This window comes from Wolffia australiana, chromosome 7 (assembly GCF_029677425.1).
Source record: "Wolffia australiana isolate 7733 chromosome 7, ASM2967742v1".
Classification (NCBI taxonomy): Eukaryota; Viridiplantae; Streptophyta; class Magnoliopsida; order Alismatales; family Araceae; genus Wolffia; species Wolffia australiana.
Genome location: NC_135841.1, coordinates 13,393,316 through 13,418,850, shown reverse-complemented (window position 1 = coordinate 13,418,850; position 25,535 = coordinate 13,393,316). Strand labels below are relative to the sequence as shown.

The window sequence follows — 25,535 nt, the reverse complement described above, 5'->3', positions numbered from 1 at the left end:
GGGTTGAATCTTCTTCAATCGCGTCAATATGTCCAAATTACCTTGAAAGGGAAACTCATGAAGCACCTTGTGGAAGATCCGCCGTCTCCCACTGCGTCTCACTATGAGCACTGGCTCGATGTTGAAGGTGTAGTTCACCGGTGGTTGCTTGACAGTATCAGTCCAACCTATGCTGCAGAATTCCTATCCTTCAACTCCACCAAGGAGATTTGGGACGCCGCTCAAGAATCCCACTCGAAGCGGAACAACTTGGCCATTATCTATGACCTTGTTACTCGCTCTACGAACCTGACCCAGGGTCCACGCTCTGTTGGGGCTATCATTTGGAGTTTTCGTCTCTTTGGGCTGAGTTGGACCACTATATGCCCCCCGACCCTCCTTCAGTTGACCGTGGATATGTTCTCCAGCTTCGAGTCTTCAAATTCCTCATGGGACTGAATCCCGAATACGAGTCTTTGCATGGCCAGTTACTTCATCGGGAGAAGACTCCTACACTGAAGGAAGCACCACTGGTGGAGGTTCAGATGGAGGAAGCTCGCCTCGGCATCTTCCATTCCGAACCACCCTCGGCAATGGCTGCTCAACAGCTCGGAAGCTCTCGACATACATCCGTCCCAGCGGTGCCGCCGCATATGTCCTCTCCTAAGGTGTCGTCATCGAACATGAACTCCCCGTTCCAGCAATCGGCATCTCCAGGCCATGCTTCTCCTGGTAACTCCTCTATTTTCTGCAATTATTGCAAAAAGAAAGGCCATACCAAGGAGACATGTTACAAGCTCCAACAGAAGAATGCCCATCAAAGCCACTTGGTGACTCATCTTCCACATCCCTTCGGGCAGCTTATGACTCTTCCTACGTCAATTCCCGAGATACCTCAACCACCTGCTCCACCAACTGCTGACGCCAAATCTTCAAAGGTCGCCCAGCTTCGTCATGATGAAATCGATCAACTTCGCTAGCTTCTTCAATCCAAGTTAATGGACTCTACTTCACTCGTTCATCAAGGTACACCTTTTTCTCCCATTGTACAGTGGATCGTTGATTCTGGCGCCACCGCCCATATGACTCCTCTCTCTCAGTGTTTCCTTACCTACACTCCTTCTCTTCATCCTCATCACGTCCGTACTGCATCCGGGGCTCTCCTTCTTGTGGCCGGTGTCGGAAGTGTCCAATTGTCCTCCACCCTTACCCTTAACCATGTCCTTCATGTTCCTCCTCTTACCCTAAATCTTTTATCCCTTTATCACCTTGTCCGAGATCTTGGTCAAGCCATCCTTTTTACTCCTAATTCCTGTGTTTATCGTGATAAGGTGTAGAGGCAGACGACTACACTTGCTGAAGGGCACGGTGGCCTCTACATTCTCAATTGTCCTCCACCCGCCTCTCCTTCGGCCCCTACTCTCGGCATAGCTCTCTCCACGGCGGCGTCGGATCCTCTTTGGCTTCTTCACCGTCGCTTGGGCCATCCTTCTTTTTCTACCTTGAAATTTATGTTTCCTCGTTTATTTCATGGACGTCCTGTGGGCGGATTTGTTTGTGAACCATGTCGGTTAGCTAAACACACTCGCACCACATATCCTTCCTCAGATTCGTCTTCACGTTCGACGTCTCCTTTCTCTCTCATTCACAGTGATCTATGGGGGCCTGCTCCCGTTCCGAGTGTTTCGGGTGCACGCTATTTGGTGATTTTTGTAGATGATTTTACACACGTTACATTGGCATATCTTCTCAAAAATAAATACGACCTTTCTCAAACTCTCATCTCATTCCACGCTTTAATCCAAACTCAATTTGCTACCTCCTTCCAACGCTTCCGCTCTGATAATGCTCGTGATTACGTTAATTCCACCCTCTCCAACTTCTTCACCTCCCATGGCATCGTTCATGAAACCTCCTGTCCATACACTCCTCAACAAAATGGCCTTGCGGAACAAAAATTTCGACACATATTTGACACCACTCGTTCTCTTCTTCTTCACATGAATATGCCTAAATTTTTCTGCGGCGAGGCCTCTCTCACTGCCGTCCATCTCATCAACCGTCTCCCTTCTCGTGTCCTCTCTCATGTTTCCCCTATTGATGCCCTCCATCACGCCTACCCTATGGTTTCCTTGAAAACTAACCTCCTTCCCCGGATCTTTGGTTGCGCCTGCTACGTCCCTAATCGTCACCCTATTCGGGACAAGCTTGACGCTAAGGCGCTCAAATGTGTCTTCGTGGGTTACTCCTCTCATCAAAAAGGGTACAAGTGCTACCATCCTTCTACTAATCACTTCATTGACAGCAAAGATGTCACCTTTGACGAATCCGCCCCTTTTTATCCTTCTTCTTCGTCTTCCTCTCCTTCCTCTTCTCCGTGTGCTGACTCCCTGGATTTCCTTGTATCCCTTCTACCTTTCTCCTTATTTCCCCTCCCTGGACCATCTTCAACTCCTTCTCCTCCTTTGGTTCCTCCCTCTAAATTTGATGGCACCACATACCATCGCCGTCCGCGTCCCCTCTTGCGTGTTCCTGCCCTGACACCTCCGTCATTATCCACTCCTGATCCGCTCCCCCCTCCTTCGGGTGATGATCTTCCCATTGCCTTTCGCAAAGCCACTCGCCAATGCACCTCCACTCCTTTATACCCGTTAGCCAATTATCTTTCTTCCCCTCGCCTCTCTCCGTCCTATTGTGCTCTTCTTACCCGTCTCGATTCCATCGCCATTCCGAAGACTGTGGCTCAAGCATTGGCCTCCCCTGACTGGTGACGTGCTATGAACGAGGAATTAGCTGCCTTGGATAAGAATCAGACATGGGATCTGGTGTCTTTACCGTCTGGCAAGCACCTCGTTGGCTGTCGATGGGTCTACACCGTCAAAATATCAGTCCGATGGCACTCTTGGGAGGTACAAGGCACGCCTTGTGGCTAAGGGATATACTCAACAATTCGGTGTTGATTATCTGGAGACATTTGCTCCTGTGGCTAAGATGAACACGGTTCGTCTTCTTCTCGCCCTTGCGGCTCATCACAACTGGCCTCTTCAACAATTCGACGTCAAGAACGCCTTTCTTCATGGTGATCTCCATGAGGAAGTTTATATGGCCTTGCCTCCTGGTTATGTGGCTCCCCCTTCGACTCTTCCCTTGGTGTGCCATCTCAAGAAGGCCCTTTATGGCTTAAAGCAATCTCCTCGGGCTTGGTTTGGTCGTTTTACGCACTCTATGACCTTATTTGGCTACTCTCAGTGCAATGGTGATCATACACTTTTCTACCGTCATTCCACGTCCGGGGGAGTCACCATCCTTCTTGTGTACGTGGATGACATTATTATTACCGGAAGTGATTCGCAGGCTGCCGCTCAATTGGCAACTTATCTTGCTGGTGAGTTTGACATTAAACATCTTGGTGTACTCCAGTACTTTCTTGGCATTGAGATCGCCTACTCTTCGACTGGGATTTTCCTTTGCCAATGGAAATATATTACTGATCTTCTTCATGAGCTTGGAAAGGCGGACTCCCAACCTCTTCCTACTCCCATCGAGGTGAACCATCGGCTCTCTCTGGGGGAACACGAGGAGGCAGTTGATCAAGGACGGTATCAACGCTTGGTCGGGAAGCTGCTTTATCTCACTCATACACGTCCTGACATTACTTATGCTGTTGGCGTCTTAAGTCAATTTATGCATTCTCCGAAAGCCTCTCATATGCATGCAGTCAACTGTGTACTTCGTTATCTCAAAGGTACCGTTGGTCTTGGTCTCCAATTCAAGCGCAAAGGTGGCCTTCGGTTAGATGTCTATACTGATGCGGATTACGCTGGCTCTCATGTTGACCGCCGCTCCACCACGGGCTACTGCACCTTCCTTGGGGGGAATATTATCACATATCGGAGCAAGAAACAACCTGTTGTCTCTCGCTCTAGTGCTCAAGCCGAGTTTCGTGCCTTGGCACAAGGCATTTGCGAGGCATTGTGGATCACCAATCTCCTCACAGAGTTGAAGTTGTCGTGTGATCAATCTACTCAATTGTTTTGTGATAATAAGTCAGATATCAACATCGCCCATGATCCGGTACAACATGATCGGACTAAACATGTCGAAGTGGATCGTCACTTCATCAAAGAGAAGCTTGAGTCCGGAAAATTTTGCGTATCATATGTTCCCTCTGCCCAGCAGAAAGCTGATATATTTACCAAAGGCTAGTCTGCCCCGCGTTTCCAAGATTTGTGCGGCAAACTGGGAATGGATGATATCCACTCACCAGTTTGAGGGGGACTGTTGAATATGTTGTTTCTGTTAGCTTTCCCTTTGTACCCCTGTTTTGCTTTCTCTCTCTCACACTCTCCATATATGTACTCCTATTATTGAACCTAGAAGGCTAATGAGAATTTTTCTAGTTCTTCTCTCAAACCCATCCTCCTTGTCTGGCTTTCTTCATACTGCACGTTCCTTCTCCTCTCTCCATCTGGACTTGTCCTTCATCAATGGGTCATATTTTCACACAACAAAAGGGAATATCTCAATAGGATCCCAACGAAGGTCCTATCAAGAAATGGAACCACTCTCCCCATTCTCAGGTCTATAACTGGGAGTATCTTGTCATCAGCTGTAGTTACCATCTGACCTGGTAGAATACCTAACATGAAAATAACTCATTTCATCAGTTGCGTAAAAAATAGTTCCAGAATCTTGTATCCATAACATTTCTAAAAATGGGGTACTGTCCATAAATCCAAGGTGCAGAGCCATAAGCCTAATAAAATTCTAGCCTGAATAAGCCTAGGGAGTGGAGCTGATGAGGTTATTCATTTTCTCAATTCCTCTTTGAGTTTTTCAATCTCCTCTCAAGGAAGTAGGATAATCACCTGCGTGTTTCCTCCAGATGATGGACAAGGTTGGATTTCCAATCTGGATTGTATGGGCTTTAAGGATAGACATTGCATCATTGATGGTTCACCAACTGACAACTTCGGAGTGAGAAACTCTGCCTCAAATGAGGTTCCTTCCCAGAAAGTTCACAACATGTATCTTATCCGTATCTTCAAATGTTGCAATACAAACCCCATAGCTACTCACAGATTGGCCTCACCATTGGTTCAATGTTATGTTTGCTGAAGCTTAGAGTCAAAACCCTGGTGTGCATTCATGTCTGCATTTTGTGCTGCTCTATTTTGGTAACCATTACTCTCACATGATTACTCTGATCTTGAGAAAGGACCAACCTTATTCCTTCTCTCATCTCACTATGTCAACTGCTTTTGTAAAGTTAGGTACTCTTCCCTGTTAAGTATTTGATGGGCAGAACTTTCCACAACTAGTACTGTGGATCTTTCAAGGTACAAGTCTTCTATTCATTGTTCAGATTCTTAGCTTGGCAATAGAGATCTATTTTTAGCTACTGGGCCTCCAAGTTAAATGCATTTGCTACCTCTGTGGGATTACATTAACCGACGTTAGTTGTATATCTATGCTTCATCATGCGTACACATATTCAACAGTAAGCATATGCTGTTTATTTTGTGATATGGTTCTACCCAGAATCTATCATGAACGGAGGAGGCACCATTCAACACATGCGACCAACCAGACACATGTGAGTTTATATTCGTAAAAAGCGTCGACTTCTAAAAGAAAATAAAGGTGGTCGGGTTGACATCAGCATCAAATCATTTTCTTGATTCCAACAAAGGAGCGTCAACTTCTTAAAGAGAAGGGACATCAGCCTGATCTGATGAAGCAGGAGAAGAGTAGATTTGACAGCAATCTCAGTCTGTGATATCATCTGCCTTTTCTTGTTTCCTGTATTCTTCCCTGGTTCTTGTTTTCTATTGAATTCTATTACGCAAATACTGCTATCGGTATATTATTGAAGTTTACTCACAACATTGTCGTTTGATCCCTGATTTACGTCAGGATTGCAACATTTTTGTAGGAAAGATAAGGGAGAGCACACAAAATCAGTGATCCTGCCGATGTGATCAATAAATATAATCGTTAAGTACATGTATACCTGAAGAGGCGCCCAATACCTTGGGCACAGTCCTTTAAACCATGCAGAGGTAAAACAACCGACTGTTTGTACAACAGCCTCCATCGATGCTTCACGTATGTAGGAGATGAGCACTGCAAAGGGTCTTCTATGGCCCTCTTGCCCCCTGAGTGCACCACCCTGTATAGAATCCCGGAAGGCCTCCTCTAAGGAGACATCCACGCCCCGGATTGGTTGATGGGTCCACACCACTCCAGAAAACGATCATTCAAAGAAGAGATGGAAACAATCTTCTGAACCACTTGCGCACATAGCACACACTGGCAAAGCTGCTTGGATCCATCTCTTCCTGAAGAACTTTGTCACTAGTCTTCGTCGAAGAAGCAGCCAACAGAAGAATCTTAACTTAAAGGGGATCTTCTGTCTCCATATGGTGCGACTCTTAGGGAGGATATTCGGTTCTTTCCCTATGTATCTGCGGTTGAGCCTTGCATAAGTATCTAGAACAGAGAAGGATGTGTCTATCCACTCCTACCCATCCCGTGTCCCTCCCAGTGGGTGTAGGTGGATCAGGGTCTGCTGCATCTGTTTATATTATCTTGTAGCCAGGCCATGACAAGGCACCTTCCCTCCAGTTGTCATAACCTGAAGCAGTGAGGCTAAGGCAGTTAAAGGCACAAAAAAACCATCTTTAGATAATCACTTCCTCGTAGTTATACTTCTCTAGTATCATCATAAGCTTGAGAAACCACTAGTGAATTGCCTTCTTTAGACAAAGGCTAACAAGGGTCAGAGTTGGCACTTGAGTCAAGCCCAGAATGGCATTCAAGAATTCTTGTGCACCAGAATGAGGAGATACTATCCAGGAGCTGAATGAAAAACACTTCTGATTGTAAGAAAATTTCTAGTTGATGAAGCTAAAGGGCACACACAATGGGCCGATGCTGGAGTGCCTTATCCTTTGCATTGCCTGTTAGCTTCCCCAGAGCCAGTATAAGGCTCTCCGGCATGAGTCTGCAGTGTGTGCCTGTTAGCTTCATAAACTGAGAATTTATTTTCAATGCGCTAATCATCAGAGAGAGAAAGAGTAAATGCCAGAAGAATTGGTATGGTTCAGACACATGTCCCCACATGGTGAATTGTGCACATGAAGATAACCTCGGAGTTCTTACAACAGAAAAACCACCCTTGCTCAAACTGGAAACATTTGCACCTAAAACCTGGAACGGGATTAGAAAGGATGACTCCATGTTCAGAAAGCAACAATGAAGATTAATCATTGTCGATGAAGATTTGTTACGATTGGAAGATTTCTTGAATATGAAGGCAATGATCATACTGAACCATTTGTTAATATATTAGAACAACTAAACATTTGATAGGGTTTCATGCCCTTCACTACTGTTGCATATGGTATAATCATTAGGAGATCTGATGCAGAAGTAAAAGTGCATGATCACATACTAAGAAAAAAATGCCTATGACAAGCATAAACTGAGTGTAACCTTAACTGTGCACTCTATTAGAAAAAAATCATGAAAAAAGCTTTTTTTCTGGAAAGAAGATCAAGAATTTCGTGTAGTATGAATCATACATGCTTTCCAAATCAGTGTAATTATTTTCATCGAGTATTTTTACAGTAACCTTCGTCCCGTTCCATTTGGCCCTTTGATAACCTTCCTGGGTAAAAACAGAGAAAACCTAATAAATAAAGTGTTGAGAAAAACAGCCGGCAAGAAAGAGAAAAAGTAGGGGACACATTGCGGGAGAAGAAAATATAAACACAGCTTTCAAACCTCAAGAAGTGCGTACCTTAGAAGCAACCTCTCCTTTCACAAAAGAAAGGTCAACTGGATTGAGCTCATATTCTGGATAATCTTGAGGATTTGAAACAGCCATTGGAGTTCTTCTTGTTTTCTGAGTGCGAGCATCAATCAGATAACCATATTTATTGGAGAACCCCATGAATCTGAATTTGATAAAATTGAAGTGTTGAAACATACTGGTGCTTTCGCTCCTCGTGACCTCAAGAGGTTGTACACTTCAACATGCCGATAGAACTTGGCATCAGTAGCAGGCTGCAGAGAAAATCAAGAGACTACAGGAAATCACGGTCTGCCCTCTCCTTGCACATGAACTTATTAGAAGTGTTTGAACAACATTCAATAAAAAATGCAATGAAAGACTTCTACCCCAAAAATAATAGAGGTATCCCACACAAAACGCCATTATTCAGCAATTAAGTCGTATGTCAAGAAATACAACGGGGACTAAAAACAAAGATGCAGCATTTTAAATTCAGCATCAATTAATAAGAACTGGAAGAATTTAATAACAATTTGCAATATTTGAGAGTCTTTGATCTGACAATGGGGTTGAGAAACATCGTAGTGTGCAGTCTACACGATATTAACCAGAGGAGAAACTCCTTGAATAAAATGAGTTCACAATATGGAATAGAAACGCTGTAATGGATTAAAATGGACTTCACGGAGTGAATTATAATGAGTTACTTAAATTGGAGAAACTCACAGTGCTCCCCCATCTGTCCCTGGCATCAATGTTGGCCTTCCAATTCAGCAGCAACTTCACTACTTCTAGATGTCCTTCGCAGGCAGCAATATGCAAAGCAGTCCGGCCGTCAAGATCGATGCTGTTTACGTCAACACCATCTTCAAGCAATTCCTCAACTCCCTGTAGATCTCCATTGCACGCCATGAACAGCAACTCCATGGCTGATCCCAGATTATCTGGCATTGACAAATTATCCACGGGGCTCCGGCGCTCGGGATCGAGCGATGACTGACGCCCAAGGGGAAAACGAACACCCTCCTTGCCTTTCCTAGGATCAAGCGAAGATTGTCTGCGGAAGCTCAATTTCCCGCCTTTCAGAACAGAATCGATGGAAAACTGTCTCGAAAGATTCCTTTTCAAGCGCGTCACCGCATCCATCCTTCCTCAATCAAAGTGTAATTCAATCGCTACCGAAAATCACCAAATGACGAACTTAGACCGCCGCTCATGGTCAATCCATCGAAAAATGAAGAGGAAAACATACCACAGAAATCAGATCGATTGTATAAACATCATCTTCAAAGCCTGGCGAGCGGGAAACAGAATGCCATGAACCTCCCACTACCAACGGCAACCCACGGTTATACAATCCATTGACCGGTAGAAGCTTCGCGTAGAATAGCCTAACCGCCCCCCCCCAAAAAAATCGAAAATTACATTATTACCTTCCACATTAATTATTTCCCGTCACGAGACAACCTTCCCCCAACTCATTAAACTGATTTATTCTCATTCATGTTAATAACTTATTCGTCAAAATGTGAATATGTTGTCAAAATAACTGGTTCAAAGTTTTTTTATGAAATTGGAAATTATCTTGACCTAAGCTATTAAATGTGTATAATTTATGAGTAGGATTAACTTCCGTGTTGATTATCGTCTGTCATGAGACTTGATCCAACGTGTGCCCAATTTACTAAATACTTTATTTTCTTGATATTGATATTGACCTTGTCAATAAAAAAATGGAAATAGCAGAATATAAATTATAGGCATGTCCCACGTGTCCGACAAAAAATTAAAATTACACAGATGCCTTCAAAACGTCTATCTTGATTCCCTCTGCCATCGAGAATTGGTCAAATGTTAGGTTAATTCATTAAAGTGATTTGTCTGTTCGACATTAATGCAGGTTCAGAAATGTAAATTGGTGAATATTAGTTTATGTGTATATTGCAATGTTGTCCTATCATCTGTCATGAGACCTGGTCCAACGTTTACCCAAATCATTAAATTGATTTGTGTTATTGACATTGACGCTGATTGACCGTTGACCAATGATATGAATAACAGAACTAATTCGTGGTCATACTAATCGGTAGATGGACATTATTCATAAACAAAATATTGCACATACATTCGATCTGGCTGGATAGTTAATGCTAAACTATAGGTTAAATATAAGTAACATGATGTGTATCGATGTTGACGACCAATTTCAAACGTTTGTTTAAATTTACCCATTTACTTCACGGATCCCTCGAGAACAAATACCCATAATGAATTAAATTATTTGAATATTTAAATAAGGTTAATTAGATAGTTGTTTATGAATGTTGACGATCAGTTTCAAACAGATTAAGATGTCTATAATTTGTTCATTAACAAGTCAGGAAAATATTGTAATTTACATTTATTCTACTACATGATTTTTATTTTAACTCAGATATATGTCTGAGTACATGATAACATATACTCTGATGTCTGACATCCAGGTCAAATGAGACAAGGAGACCAGCATTACGTGTACATGTATTTGACTAAGATGGACTAAATTGTCCCTTGTTGACCCGGACATTGATAGTTTACCTCCTTCCTACTGAACTAATCCCGCTTTTGCATTTTCTCCTTAGACAATGCATATGTGGACAAAGCAAAATAGCATGCATCTATGGTACAAAAAAATCAATAAAATTAGCATAAGATTTTCCAGAAGGTTCTGGATATCCTTGATCTCTGAATTAGTTAAAATAATCCATTTATTTTTTTATTTACTGAATAAATCACACATCCTTCTCTCTCCTTTTCCAAATTTATTTCTCCCTCACTAATGTCTATTTAACATAGAAATCGTATATTGTGAATCAAATTCAATATATCTTAATTAATATGGAACAGTAAGAAGTAACTAAAATTTTATTCAGATTAGCTTTTAATTGAGTGGCTGATGTCCAAATGGACAAGGAAGGTCAAGGTGTATAAAATATGACCTCACTAATTACTACATTTAGACATTAATATCTTGAGAATTTTTTTAATAAAACAAATATCAGAAAATTCAATAAAATTAGCGCAACATTATAAGAAGGTTCTGGATGTATTTTATTTTGAAACTAATAAAAAACCATCCATTTTACCTTATTAAGTACTAAATGACGCATTCATCATATTTATTATTTTCCAAATTTCTCACTCTCTTGTTAATGACATATGAATCATACACTGTAGACTCTAATCAAATATATGAATTAAGTTATCACATCAAAGTCTCTATAATTAAAGATATTATCAAAATGATGAATGTGCCAGATTATAGAAACTATTATAATTAAGACAGTCGACAAGTTTAGAAATAGAAATAAAAATTTAATAAAATATTCAAACTAAGTATGAAATTAACATTATCGTGTTTTAAAGGTCGATAAACAACTCAATGTCCATCTGATAACTCCGAGCCCACTTATTTCTTGAATGAATGGATTCATAATGTATCCACTATGAGCATAAAAGTATATGAGAAATGAAATCAACATTGAATTAAAAATTCTAAGAATAGTACGTGAGAAATTTCAGTATAATCACATATGATTTAAGCTCAACATCAACTCTGGTCATTGTCAATTTGTGTCATGAAACAATTGTGATCTACATCTCATTCTAATAAAACTATATTGTTGACCGCAGCGAATTCTTCGCGTGAATCAACTGTGATCAACATCATTGTCTTATTATATTTTGGTGTTGATCATAATGAAAAATTGTGATCAGACTTTACTTTCTTATCAATTTATATTCATTGTTATCTGTCTACTATGGCTAATGACACAATCAATTCAAACTATGATGTTGACACACTTGATTCATACTATTTTGTATTATAGTTGGTTTCTTGGAGGATGATGCAAATGTGATGCTGATGATGTGAAATAATCAGACATTTTCCCCTGTTATGTAGTGACAGATCTATATCCAACATTGAAGAATTTGATTATGATGATGTACCTTATGGATAATATGTGGCAGTCAAGCCAAATCACACCTCCATGTTTTTCTTACCTTCATTAAATAAATTATTAGTTCATTATTATTCGAGAATGAAGTTTATACTGAAGCCCACGAACACATACAATGAGTTAGTGAGTTATAATGAGATCGTAATTCAAGTATCACTAGTTTTTAAACATGTATACTAAACATTCATATTCAATAGATTATCGAGGTGGGCATCAAATTATCCTTATAGAATAACATTATCTAATATTACTTACATGATAAGTATGGTTGATCTTGTGACCATTGGTGTGGAGACACTGAGGACAAATGGCGAGTTCTCTTTGGAGAAAGAGTTCATTAAATTGATCCGTATGAAGTCCTGAAGTGGAATTATACATGAATGTCAATTAGAGTGAGTCATGTCACGGTTGTATAAGTGATCCATAGACCTGAGACACGTAGGACACTTCGTGGATGGACGACTATGTTTTGACTAAGACTTGCGAGTATCTAATCATGGGATTCAAACAAGTTTTAGCTTAGATATAGAAAAAAATTCTATGGAGATGATCGTGTGGTCAAGGTAGTGCATCCAAAACTCTCTTTTAAAACCTCTCTTGTAACAACAACAAGTGAAGGGAATCTTCATTTTCTCCTAGTGGATCGCAAAAAATCAAGGGTAAGACTATATTCATTTACGGACATGTTGCCAATATACACATCAAAATCTGAGGGCATGTGATTCCATCTTGGCCTCATAATTATATTTATAGAATTTTCTGTATCTGAGCTAGGACTATTTAGAGTACCATGATTAGATACTTGCAAGTCAAAACACAACCGTCAATCAATTAGATGTACTTGGTGTCATTGGTCTAATGACCACTTACACAACCATAACATGAATCAACTTGAATGACACTAAGTATAATACCACTTAATGATTCATACAAATCAATTCAATGAACTCTTTCTCCAAAGAATACCCCCTGTCTAGCCTTAATGTCTCCACACAAATAGCTGTGGGATCAACCACACTCATCATACGAGTAAGCCTAAAATAAGAATATACTGGTTGTGATCATATCCATATATTTTTATGTCCACCAAGAGTATCCTTGGACTAAGAATATTTACAATACATGTTTAAAGACCGATATCACAGTATTTGATCTTATCATGGTTTCATTTAGTCGTGGCATATATCCATGGACTTCAATTATAACATCACACATGCATTATAATGAATGTATATTGTACTAATGAATATTGAACGTCACATGGAACGTTCACTGCTCAGGCCGTGACCACTGTACATGGATAAAATTTGAAAAAAATGCTCCACAGCTTCGGTTATATTTATTGATTACATAGGAGTCTATTAAAACACTATTAACTTCAAGCAGATCCATTTCAAAGAAGTTAGGTTAGAGATCATATTTTTTAAAGAAGAAGGGTGGATATGTAAAATTACAGAGTATCCTTCACTGATAAAACCCTATGCTCTGATTCCTGGTCTAGTACACAGTTTAGCGCCTCAGCCAGTGTCCGCAGCTTGCAACCGCAGCCATGGCTACTTCGATCGCTCGAGCTGGTTTGCCCTTCGGAGGGCGATTGCATGGATCATATAGTTCTCAGAATTCGGCTGGTTTTCTTCCATTGCCTGCAAGATCAAGGGAGCGTTTGAATTTCGGGTTCGTCCGTCGGGGAAAGTCAGATGCGGGAAAACGAAGATTTTCAGTGTCCGCAAGCAGTACGGAGAAGGAGAGCGACGCGATTGTTGGCCCGGCAGATGTTGCTGCTCCATCTGGATCCAGAAATAAGTAAGGACTTGATTGCTATTAAATATTATGATGCGAACTGCGTTTCTCGGTTATTGACTCGTTTCCAGTTTTGAATTGCAATACGTTAATCGCTATTTTTTTGTCTTCCGATGGCAAATTTTGTATGATCGCCTTGAATTATCTCCGCGTTTTATTTCATTATTCGTTGATATCTGCAGGATGAAGCGCCACACTATATCTGTGTTTGTGGGAGATGAAAGCGGCATGATCAATAGAATTGCCGGTGTTTTTGCAAGAAGAGGATACAACATAGAGTCGCTTGCTGTTGGTTTGAACAAAGATAAAGCACTTTTCACCATCGTTGTTTCGGGAACTGAGAAAGTACTTCAGCAGGTGGTAGATCAGTTGAATAAGCTCGTCAACGTGTGGAAGGTTAGGATCTACGATTTTTGGGGGTCTCTTTGTTATCACGTATGTCATTTAAGTTAATGATTTAACTGTTTTAAACATTGAATCAAACTATGTCTCACAATCTTGAAGCAGAAATATTAAGCTTTTCGAGTGAGTTAAAATTTTAAAATCTTGGCGGAAACCACGTCTCTCATAATTAGGAGATTCTGTCAACTTTTTTTGTCGCTACCCATGTCCATATAGAAGGTTGTAATCATCTACAACAACAGTCATTTCATCTTATTTAGAAAAACTTTAAAACCTTCTTGTTTTCTGGGCGACAAGGGGATTTCAAGTCTTTATTATTATTATTTTGCATAAAAGTTTTGGGGTCTCAATAATGGCGACGATGTGAAAAAATTTGAAGAGAAACAACAAATAATCAAAGCTAAATGTGGAATTGTTTTCCTAGTTACATCATGCTGAATTTTAGTTCAGTTTATGTATCCAAGTCAAAAGTAGCACTCCTTTAATTAATGTTCTGGATTTGGCTCATTGGAACTAAATGAGTGATCGCATGCTGGAGACCCATTGGCGTTGCTCGTTATGTATCATGAAATTTCGTTTACACTTTTTCTAGGTGGAGAACCTTTCCAATGAGCCACAAGTTGAGAGGGAGCTAATGTTGATAAAGCTCAGTTCAGATTCTAGCAACCGTCAAGAGGTAAAGATCGCCATGTTTGTTGGTTAATTTCTTCGTGCATTGCAGGAGCATGCATTCTTTAGAATGAAGAAGTTTCTTACGTTGTCTTGATTCTTTTGAGTTGCCGATTGAGTTGTCAAGTTATATTGTTTTTATTATTCCATTCCATATCGCATTCCTCGGCCGTCAAGAGTTAGTGGACATTTGCTCACCTTCTCATCACCTCTTCCTTTTTTATCCTCTTGGTCATTTTATCATTCTCATTGCGTCTATCCTAGTTTTAGTTTATTTCATTGTAAGTAGTTTTGATGGATCGCCGATTTGAGAACAAGACTTTCAGGATCTTTTCTCTGGTGATTTTTATGGATTGAATGATACATAGAAATTTTCATTGTCCAGCAAGAACTTTCACTTAGTCGAATAAATCCTTTTGTCTTTGTTTTCAATATCCGTTGTGATTTGTAGGCATGAACTCTCTTGCTGAATTAGATTTTCTTGCAGAAGATATTGAAACAGTTACTGAGTTTGAAGTAGGAAATTAAAGTCTCTTTCCAGAATATTCCTCTCTACGTTTTCACTAAATCACGATTTTGCTACTATGCTTAACCTTGCTGTAGTTTCTAATACATTTTATCTAATCGTATCAGGCTTTCTCCCGAAGAATTCTTATGTGACCTTGTTTCTACCATAATTTTCTCCCTGTCTGCAGGTTATGCATCTAGTTGATGTCTTCCGAGCCAAAGTCATCGATGTTTCTGAAAATACAGTGACTATCGAGGTAATGTCCGCATCACTACGTGTCCTACACATTCTAATTTTTAGCCAATAGCGACTTCATTCAATTTTCCTTTGCATCAAGGATACAGGTTACAGGTGATCCTGGAAAAATAGTCGCAGTCCAGAGAAATTTGAGCAAATTTGGGATAAGAGAAATTGCGAGAACTGGCAAGGTCAATCATTTACATGGAATATTTGTCACACATCTTTCTGGTGTTACTGATGATTAAATTTTTCTCATAGATTGCATTGAGACGCGAACGAATGGGTCAGACTGCTCCTTTTTGGAGATTTTCTGCAGCCTCTTACCCCGACCTTGAAGTCCCAACGATATCAAAGACTGCTGTTAAGTTTGCTGATATACCATTCACAAGCAGCTCGGATTCATCATCAGGGGTAATACCTTCATCAGTACTGATTTTTTTTTTGAAAAGTGATTTAAGGCGATTCATCAGTACTGATTTATCTAGTAAAAAGGTTGAAGCCCATCTCTGCATCGTTATATTTTATGCAAATTTTCTTGTTTTAATCGTTCTTTTGTTTTCATCATTGTGAATCGATTTTAATTCCCAGTTCTCTTAGCCTGAGCTAAATTCTATCTACTTGAGAGGTGATTACCTCACTATCTGTTGATATGATTATTACGTTTCTTTATTTTTCTCTCTCCTGTTAGCCCATTAAGGGCCCTATCTCTAGTCAGCCCATTAGGGCTCCCTATAAAACCCTGTAATCTCTTTCATTTCATTATTAAGAAGTATTGTTTTCTTGTTCACATGGTATCAGAGCCCTAACCCTAACCCTAATCTGGGTTTCCTGGGCTTGACCTTGCGCTCTGATCTCTGGCGGTTCTCACGACCGCCTGATCTCGCGCTCCGGTCCATCGCCGTCCGTTGTATCCTGCACCGGGGGTCGCGTGCAGCAGTTCGCCACGCCCAGCAGCCAGCCGCCCGCCGCGAGCAACCGCCTGCCGTGCGCAGCTGCCAGCCGTGCACGGTCGCCCGCCGCGCGCAGCCTCCGGCGCGCGCAGCGACCAGCCGCATCACGGCGCTCGCGGCGCACAGCCGCCAGCGTGAGCAGCCGCCCGCCGTGCGCAGCTGCCAGCGCGCCGCGGTCGCCGCGCTGAAGCCTCCCGCGCGGCAGCCAGCGCGACAGCCGCATGCCGGTCCGCATCGACCTGCCTCGGTCCGTGCGCGAGCGCATCCGCCCGCGCCGTGTATCTGCCTCAGTCGAGCCATCAGCTCTTGCAGATCCCACCGCTCGGTGCAGTTGTTTCTTGTGGCTGGTTCAGCATCTTCTGACTGTGATCTACTCTGATTGAGCCACCGGATTCTACAATGACGAATCCGGTTGCTGCTGATTTGCCAGAAGCCCAGACCTCTATTGTTACGCCAGACTCGATGCCGGTATCTACGCCACATGCAGCTGCAGTGCCTCTTGAGCCCGGGAATTGGTCGTCCTCTCCTGGGCCATTCTCTCTGCCTAGGATGCCTCCGGATGGTATGTTTACTGGATTTAATCTTCTGCAATGGCGCCAGTACGTCCAGATCACTTTAAAGGGGCGTCTCATGCGCCATCTTCTAGAAGACGGACCTCCCCGGACCGATCCCAAGTATTATGACTGGCTGGACGTTGAGGGGGTAGTTCATCGCTGGCTCTTGGACAGTATTTCACCCAGTGTTAAAGGTGAATTCCTGTCTCTAGAGTCGGCTCGGGCGGTCTGGGAAGCGGCACTCAAGAGCCACTCCAAGAAGCACAACATTGCGACTCTGTACGAATTGGTGCATCGGGCCGCCAACCTGCGTCAAGGAGACCGGTCTATCATGGAGTACAATACGGAGCTCATTTCGTTGTGGAATGAGATTGACCACTACATGCCGCCCGACCCTCATTCGGTGTACCGCAAATATACTCTTCAACTTCGGGTTTTCCAGTTTCTTATGGGACTGAACCCGGAATATGAAGCGGTACGGGCTCAGCTTATACATCGGGAGACTGGTCCTACCTTCAAGGATGCGCTCCGCAGTGTGAGGGTTGAAGAATCTCGCTTTCAGCAGGCCCAGAACTCGGCTTCGGCACTTGTAGCTCAGTCCTCTTCGTCTGCGCGCCCATCGACGACTACATCACCCAGTTCTTTGCCGCGTGGTCAGACTGCTCGGACGGAGGATTCTCCGAAGGGTGATCCTTCGCTGTTTTGCAATTACTGCAAGAAGCGAGGTCACTCTAAGGAGACGTGCTATAAGCTTCAACGGAAACGCATGCAGCAGAGTAACCTTGCTACTGTCGCACCTGCTGCCGGTCCCGTGCCTACTCCGGGTCAAGTACCTATGCCATATGGTCTTCTCCCGCCCTCGCCCGCCAGCTTTACTCCGGAAGAAATGGAACGTCTACGCCAATTGCTGGATCCTCCAGTCGTGGGATCATGCTCCTTGGCCCACGCAGGTATGTCCACCGGTCTTCCTACACCTCCATCCCCTTCTGGCCATTCTCCTTTCTCTTCTACTTGGCTCCTTGATTCCGGTGCCACCGCCCACATGACTCCTAATCCAAGAGCCTTTGTGACTTATGAACCCGTCCCTGGATCCTCCAAAGTCAAAACAGCCTTCGGCGATCTTCTCACCGTCCCTGGCTATTTCCTCTTCTATGCATCTACCTAAAGTTCTTCATGTTCCACGTCTTACTCATCATCTTCTCTCCTTATCTAGCCTTGTTCGCGACTTGAACCAAGACCTTACATTCTCTCCTACTTCATGTTTTTATCGTGATAAGGTGTCGGGGAGGACGATTTCCATTGCTGAGGAGCATGAGGGGCTCTATCTTGTTCGACCTCGTTCGACTTCTTTTGCTGTTGCTGCTGCGGCAGTTTCCCTTTCGACTTCCCACGAGCGTTTGTGGCTTCTTCACCGACGTCTCGGCCATCCTTCTTTTGCTACTCTTTATCGTCTTTTCCCCAAACTTTTTCAAGGCCATTCTGTGGACCGTTTTGTTTGTAATGCTTGTCGAATTGCGAAACATCATCGCACTACGTATTCTATCTCTTCTTCTCATTCTTTGACCCCATTCTCCCTTATTCACACCGATGTGTGGGGACCATCCCCTATTCTCCGCACTTCCGGCTCTCGATGGCTATGCATCTTCATTGACGATGCAACTCGTTTCACGTGGGCATATTTCTTAAAGAACAAATCGGAGATATCACGTGTCATTCCTCAATTCTACTCACTTGTCCAGACTCAATTTTCTACATCGATTCGTCGCTTCCGCTCCGACAATGCTAAAGACTACGTTAACACTTCGTTAAGCACTTTCTTTCGAGACAAAGGCATTATCCATGAAACCTCTTGCCCTTATACACCCCAGCAAAATGGCGTTGCGAAGAAAATTCCGCCACATCTTTGACATGACTCGAGCCTTCTCTTCCATATGCATGTGCCCAAGTATTTTTGGGGGGAAGCCGTCTCCACCGCCATCCATCTCCTCAACCACCTTCCGTCTCGAGTGCTTGACTATTCCACTCCTATTGACCGTCTTCAGCATGTCTTTCCCACTCTCTCTCTCGAACTAATCTCACTCGTGTATTTGGATGTGTCTGCTATGCCTAACCATCAACTTGGTTGTGATAAACTGGATCCTCGTGCTATCAAATGTGTGTTTGTTGGTTATTCTTCCACCCAAAAAGGGTATTTATGCTATCATCCACCCTCTTGTCGGTTTGTCGTCACCAAAGATGCCACGTTTGATGAATTTCTTCCCTACTATTCCTCCTCTTCTCCAGAACCACCATCGTCCACATCTCCATCCGATCCACTTGAATTCCTAATTCTTCCTCCACCATCTCCTCCGTCATCCGTCTCTAGTCCCTCTTCGCCGGCCCCGACAAAAGTGTCTCCTCCTGTTGCTCCTCCAGAGATTGTGCCTCCCGACCCGTCTCCGGCCGCCGTCTCAGTCCCTCCTGTGGAGACTCCTCCTGTCCCTACTGCTGAATTCCCCTCTTCTGCCGAAACTTCTTCGATTCCACCACTTCCTATTAGTCGCTGCCCGCCTGAAAAACGCTACGGTATTACTCTTACTCGTCGAAAACCTCGGGTTGCTTCTTCTTCTCCAGCTGTCCCGCCTCCCTCTTCCTCCACCCCTCCAGAAACCTCCTCATTAGCCGTGCTGCCCTCGTCTCGTTCTTGTCCTCTCTATCCATTAGAGGCATCCATCTCATCTCACCGTCTCTCACCATCCTATCATGCCCTTCTCACCTCACTTGATGCCACTTCCCTTCCAAAGACGGTGGACATTGCCCTTTCGTTTCCGCATTGGCGTCAGGCTATGGCGGAGGAGCTTCATGCTCTTGCTCAAAATGAGACGTGGGATCTGGTTCCTCTACCGACCGGGAAGCATCTAGTGGGTAGCCGTTGGGTGTATGCTGTGAAGCATAATTCCGACGGTTCTATTGAGAGGCACAAAGCCCGGGTTGTGGCGCAAGGGTTTACTCAGAAGCATGGCATTGATTATCAGGAGACATTTGCCCCCGTCGCCAAGCTGAATACGGTGCGGATCTTATTGGCCCTTGCTGCGGATCGTGGCTGGATTTTGCAGCAATATGATGTGAAGAACGCTTTTCTGCATGGTGATTTGACTGAGGAGATCTACATGGCACTACCTCCTGGCTACACTTCCTTAGTGCCGTTGTCTCCAAAGTCTGTTGTCTGTCGCCTGAAGAAAGCACTATATGGCTTGAAGCAATCTCCTCGAGCGTGGTTTGGTCGTTTCACGATGGCCATGAAGCGCCGTGGATACCGTCAGTGTAATGGAGATCACACCCTCTTCTACCGCCATTCCACGTCAGGGGGAGTCGCTATTCTTCTTGTGTACGTGGATTACATCATTCTTACGGGTGATGATACGGCGACCATTACGGAGCTGGCTATGTATCTTTCGTCAGAATTTGCTATTCGCCATCTTGGCCCGTTGAGGTACTTTCTTGGTATAGAGGTGGCATATTCTTCGAGCGGGATCTTTATTTGTCAGAGAAAGTATACGGTGGACCTTCTCTGTGAGCTTGGAAAGGAGGACTACAAGCCTGCTTCGACACCGATTGATGCGAACCATCGACTTGGTGCCGATGCGGATGAGGAGCTTGCTGAGCCTGGACCATATAGAAGACTTGTGGGCAAACTGATTTATCTCACCCACACTCGTCCGAACATTGCATATTCAGTGGGTGTTCTGAGTCAGTTTATGCAGACTCCTCGCAGGAGCCATTTTCATGCTGCTTATCGTCTCCTCCGTTTCCTGAAGGGCACCATTGGCCGTGGACTATTGTTTCGTCGCCATACCGGCCTGCGTCTCGAAGTCTACACCGACGCAGATTATGCTGGCTCTGTGGTTGATCGTCGGTCCACATCTGGATATTGCACCTTCTTGGGCGGCAATCTGATTACTTGGAGGAGCAAGAAGCAGAAAGTGGTCTCCCGATCAAGTGCTGAAGCGGAGTTCCGTGCCCTTGCGCATGGTCTGTGTGAAGCACTTTGGATTACCCAGCTTCTTCGTGAGCTACGGTGTCCAGTTATCTCCCCTGTCCAGTTGTTCTGCGACAACAAATCGGCGATTAGCATTGCTCATGACCCCGTTCAGCATGATCGTACAAAGCACATTGAGATCGATCGCCATTTCATCAAAGAGAAGCTTGAATCGGGAGATTTTTGCACGCCATATGTTCCGTCCGCTGAACAACTTGCAGATATCTTCACCAAAGGGCTTCATGCCCCTAGGTTTGAGGAGCTCTGTTCCAAGCTGGGTGTGGAAAACATCCACACTCCAGCTTGAGGGGGAGTGTTGATATGATTATTACGTTTCTTTATTTTTCTCTCTCCTGTTAGCCCATTAAGGGCCCTATCTCTAGTCAGCCCATTAGGGCTCCCTATAAAACCCTGTAATCTCTTTCATTTCATACTATCCATAACCGATTGAAACTGCTCCCGTTATGATAATAATAATAATCGTTATAAGTTCTTTTTTAGTCTGATACATTTTCTATAGAAACCGATTTATATATTTATATTAGATATTTTTTCCTTTTAGGTTATTTCCATATCTTCCTTCAGTCATTTTTTACTCTCTTTACCGTACTGTAGACTTTTCTCCCCTATCTTCTCTATATATTATGTCAATTCTTTATTTTTTATTAGGACACGGTTTATTTTGTGTGTAAAGTTGGCCTTTTTCCTGTTTTATTGAAGGAAATATTTTTTCTGCCCTAAACCCTCTCATGTAAAGAAAATTTTCTTCAAAAAAAATGTAAAGAAAACTTTCAGCTTTTTACTTACATTAACACAGATTCTTTCCAAATTCCAAGGCAACGTTATCAAATGGATTATTTTACTTATTTAGTTGATTAGAACTATCGGTAGACTAGCCAAGTAACCCGTCTTGTTTTTATGGGAGTTAGAAACGTTGGTATATAAGGGCCCAAGGGTCGTTTGTCTTGGTATATTTTTGTAATGAAACATTTGCATGAATGAAAGCAGAATTCCGGAACTTTTCTTTGCATATACTTGGTTGTTTAATGAATTATATGTTCTGATCTGTAATATTTTGTAATCATGAAAATTGAAAGTTGTTAGACGATCATTCAAATTATTTAATCTTCAACGTGCTTCGTAGGACCTTCTTGCTTTTTATTGTGGAAAACACGAGTCAACTCTAAAATTTAGAGAAAATGCGACTGGTAATTTGCTGCCAGTTTTTTTCTTCATTGAGTGTTGGTCCGTTTGTTGTTCATAATCAAACATGTTTCCACTTTAGCATGTTTATCTTAACATTCCTACATGCAGTTCATGGTCTGAGACTGGCTCAATATGATTTCCACTTTATTGCAACATTAATCTTACGCTTGATTTATAATATTTTTGCTCGTGCTCTCAAACTTATTCAAATTTTCTTGGTTTTATATGATGAAGGGGGATGTTTATCCGGTGGAACCTTATGTGGGATTTATGACAAATCAAGTTCTCGATGCTCACTGGGGCGTTCTTCGCGATGAAGATGTTAGTGATTTCCGTTTGATATTTTTATTTATTTATTTTCTTGTGGTTTTGCAGACCCAAACTGTCACTCTCTTGACTTTGAGGTGCTGGCAATTAGTGTTTGCCCGTCCGATATCTGTGCATTGTCTGATATTTGAATGAAATCAAGACAATTTCAGATGTTGGTAGTGGTTATCGTACAGATCTTGAATATCGCCCGATAACAGATAGCATGATGGACTCCGAATGGGTAAGGACGGTGAGAGATGGTGGTACCCAAAATTGAAAACTGATATCCATACCGGGTATCGCTTTCTGATATCCAGATATTGGCTTTTTTTGGTAAGGAGGCTGTGCTCTATATGGAAGAAAATTAAAAGACAAACTGGTATAAATCAATTGGTTCGTACACTGCATAGAAATGTCTATGTTTTGAAAAAACACGTTAACTCTTACGCTGACCACATGACTCTGAGTCAATACCATCATTCATGACTGCTATTGGGGTTTGAGGCAGGCAAGCCAATATCTATCTTCAATATTTCAACCTGCCCACTTGGATGGATATTAATTAAATAGCTTACTAAGATAAATATCAGATAGCTTTATTATGCATTTATATGTTTCATATAGCTCAATTTATTTATTTTTTTGAATACAATATAACTCAATTTATGTTGGATATTGAAAAAACTGATATCCGACACCAATGTCTGGTATCGTTATCCAAACCCTGAGACAAGGATGTATGTTGATATTGGGACTAATCCCTGAAACAAAGATGGATGCTGATGTCGGGAGGGATAGCGGTATGGGATACTGCTACTGTGGCAACTGATATCCGATATCGTCGTCCGATATCTGGATATCAGGAAATAAGGATATCAGATTTCCAATATCCAATTTTTAATATGGCATCCATCTTGATATGGTCATCTGATATTGAGATTGTGACGGGCGAACACTACTGGCAGTAAAGTGAGGTATGGTGTTACATTCCCCTTTATGTTAACGAGTGGAGTAGTGGTCTTTAACTGTTGTACAGCTTTTTGTGTTCGTAGTGACTAATTTAATCCTATCATGGATTCAGTTTCTGATTGGTTGTTATTCCCTTTTGGGTTGCTCGTCAGCTTATCTTTTATTTTTCTCTCCTTCAGTCGAGCGGCCTTTGTTCTCACACTTTGTCGATCCTTGTAAATAACACTCCTGGAGTGCTTAACATAGTAACGGGTGTCTTTGCGAGGAGAGGATACAACATCCAGGTTCCAGGCTTTGTTTCTGAGAAAAATGAGTTAAAATTTTGTTCGGACAATCCACATTTGTACTCATGCGTGCTGATGTCCCTCCATTTAGAGCCTGGCTGTGGGCCCCGCCGAGACGCAAGGGATCTCACGCATCACCACTGTGGTCCTTGGAACAGTAGAGTCCATTGGGAAGTTGGTCCAGCAGCTCAACAAACTTATTGATGTGCATGAGGTAATCTCTGAACCGTCTATGATTATCACGAAAAATGATTAATAACCTCTGATGGTAGTAAAATTCCTTCACGTCTAGGTTAAGGATATTACTTTTGTGCCCTTTGCCGAAAGAGAGCTGATGTTGATCAAGGTTGCCGTCAATGCATCTGCCAGACGAGATGTTCTAGACGTGACAACTGTATTCCGAGCAAAGGCTGTCGACGTGTCTGATCACACGATCACTCTCCAGGTGATGGCAATTTCAACCCTCTAATTCCCACTTATCCAACTCTCCACTTTGTTTGACTTTGTGAATTGATTCACGTTCTCACTATCTTCAGGTTACTGGTGACTTGGACAAGATGGTTGCCTTGCAAAGGCTCCTGGAGCCCTATGGCATTTGCGAGGTGCTCTTCATTATAAAAACCTACCTAAACTTTGATCAATCTTATGTTATGCTGTTGATGATGTGTTGTCTTGAGTGCAGGTGGCGAGAACGGGGCGGGTTGCTCTGGTTAGAGAATCAGGGGTGGACACCAAATACCTTCGAGGACACACTCTACCACTTTAATGGGATAGGCCGTGCCTTCAACGGTAAGCAAACCATCTACTTTCTTGCATGTCTATCTTAATTAAAAACTTGTAGCTCTATGCCTTGCGTCGTGGTTTTGCTAGCTGTCTGAATTGTATCTTTGATCTTTTATTCTCTCCATCTTGGACTCTACAAGAGGATTAAAATAGTTATGACTTATGAGTGATAGAGAAATACAAGGTCATATCCTGTAAATGGGGGCGTTCCTTTGCACTCCTACTCTTCAATAATTTTGCTATCATGCAATTTTATTCCTCCAATCATGATGACCATGCCACCAAAAGTGGATTTAAGCTTCTGGTTATGATTAATCATACGGAAGTTGTGAGTAGGGAATGGCACGTCAGGGGCGTGACGGGTTGTGACGAACGGTGGCGTGACGAAATGTTCGTCACGTCACTGTCACGTCACTCGTCCGAGGATTTTCAAAAAATCCGTCACCCTCACGTCACTCGTCCTCCCGTTCTCGTTTCCTCACGTCACCGTCACGGTGATGGCGTCACCGTCACTAGTGACAGGAAATTCCCCTAATAGAGATAGAGAGAGAGGGACAGAGAGAGAGAGAGAGGGAGGGAGGGAGGGAGGGAGGGGGAGGGAGGGAGGGAGGGATCCGTCACGTCACCTTCACAGGCGATCCGTCATGTCACCTTCACAGGCGATCCGTCATCGTCACCGTCACGGGCCCTTTGATTCGTCACTGTCACCGTCACGTCATCCATCACGTGACCGTTACGGTGATGCATGACCTGACGGATGACGATTGCCGATCCCTAGTTGTGAGTCACATTAAGAATCATTTGGTGCATCACTCAGTGATGCCACAAGGTCACGACAGTCTCCAATGAAGATGAATTCATCAGGTATATACGACGATTCATCGACAACCTTTTATTTTTCCCCTTGCTTGTATTCGATGCTCAAGTCAGATCCAAACATTTTTTCATTAGGCTACACAAATGTTAATTAGTGGTGTACCTTTTGATTATGGAGCACAAATGGAAACTAGACACATGTTTGAAGACTAATGATCTGCGTATTATGATTTTGTCATAGTTTATTTA

At 42.8% G+C, this 25,535-nt stretch overlaps 3 protein-coding genes across 7 annotated transcripts in view; 2 read left to right on the top strand and 1 right to left on the bottom strand.

The window, feature by feature from the left end:
- The window catches only part of LOC144705172 (integrin-linked protein kinase 1-like), a 36,448-nt gene extending 27,265 nt beyond the window's left edge, over positions 1 to 9,183 (bottom strand). Inside the window, exons 1-5 of one of the 5 annotated variants that reach the window (XM_078577722.1) lie at positions 9,030 to 9,183; positions 8,504 to 8,952; positions 7,975 to 8,049; positions 7,784 to 7,888; positions 7,566 to 7,651 (exon numbers count right to left, since the gene is read on the bottom strand). In XM_078577722.1, coding sequence (XP_078433848.1) covers positions 7,566 to 7,651; positions 7,784 to 7,888; positions 7,975 to 8,049; positions 8,504 to 8,923 — 686 coding nt within the window. In that variant the 5' untranslated portion in view covers positions 8,924 to 8,952; positions 9,030 to 9,183. Of the gene's footprint in view, positions 1 to 7,565; positions 7,652 to 7,783; positions 7,889 to 7,974; positions 8,050 to 8,503 lie in introns of all 5 variants that reach the window. The other 4 variants (XM_078577724.1, XM_078577721.1, XM_078577725.1 and 1 more) reach the window with 4 other exon arrangements.
- Positions 9,184 to 13,272: 4,089 nt separating this feature from the next.
- Positions 13,273 to 24,669, top strand: LOC144705171 (acetolactate synthase small subunit 1, chloroplastic-like). Its single transcript, XM_078577720.1, has 12 exons — positions 13,273 to 13,581; positions 13,761 to 13,974; positions 14,573 to 14,656; positions 15,345 to 15,413; positions 15,502 to 15,585; positions 15,656 to 15,808; positions 22,360 to 22,446; positions 23,583 to 23,687; positions 23,779 to 23,901; positions 23,980 to 24,132; positions 24,224 to 24,289; positions 24,370 to 24,669. The coding sequence occupies exons 1-12, from the start codon at positions 13,328 to 13,330 to the stop codon at positions 24,451 to 24,453; spliced, it is 1,476 nt and encodes a 491-aa protein (XP_078433846.1). The 5' UTR covers positions 13,273 to 13,327; the 3' UTR covers positions 24,454 to 24,669.
- On the top strand, positions 16,672 to 18,763 carry LOC144706156 (uncharacterized). Its single transcript, XM_078579061.1, has 2 exons — positions 16,672 to 17,851; positions 18,179 to 18,763. The coding sequence occupies exons 1-2, from the start codon at positions 16,747 to 16,749 to the stop codon at positions 18,205 to 18,207; spliced, it is 1,134 nt and encodes a 377-aa protein (XP_078435187.1). The 5' UTR covers positions 16,672 to 16,746; the 3' UTR covers positions 18,208 to 18,763.
- Positions 24,670 to 25,535: the final 866 nt, after the last annotated feature.

Excerpts from the sequence above, each read along its gene's own strand:
- LOC144706156 (XM_078579061.1), top strand. The coding sequence starts at position 16,747 with ATGACGAATCCGGTTGCTGCTGATTTGCCAGAAGCCCAGACCTCTATT. Across the intron at positions 17,852-18,178 it reads ATGCTCCTTGGCCCACGCAG|GTGTCGGGGAGGACGATTTC; the intron begins GTATGTCCACCG and ends TATCGTGATAAG.
- LOC144705171 (XM_078577720.1), top strand. The coding sequence starts at position 13,328 with ATGGCTACTTCGATCGCTCGAGCTGGTTTGCCCTTCGGAGGGCGATTG. Across the intron at positions 13,582-13,760 it reads CCATCTGGATCCAGAAATAA|GATGAAGCGCCACACTATAT; the intron begins GTAAGGACTTGA and ends TGATATCTGCAG. Across the intron at positions 15,586-15,655 it reads AAATTGCGAGAACTGGCAAG|ATTGCATTGAGACGCGAACG; the intron begins GTCAATCATTTA and ends TTTTTCTCATAG.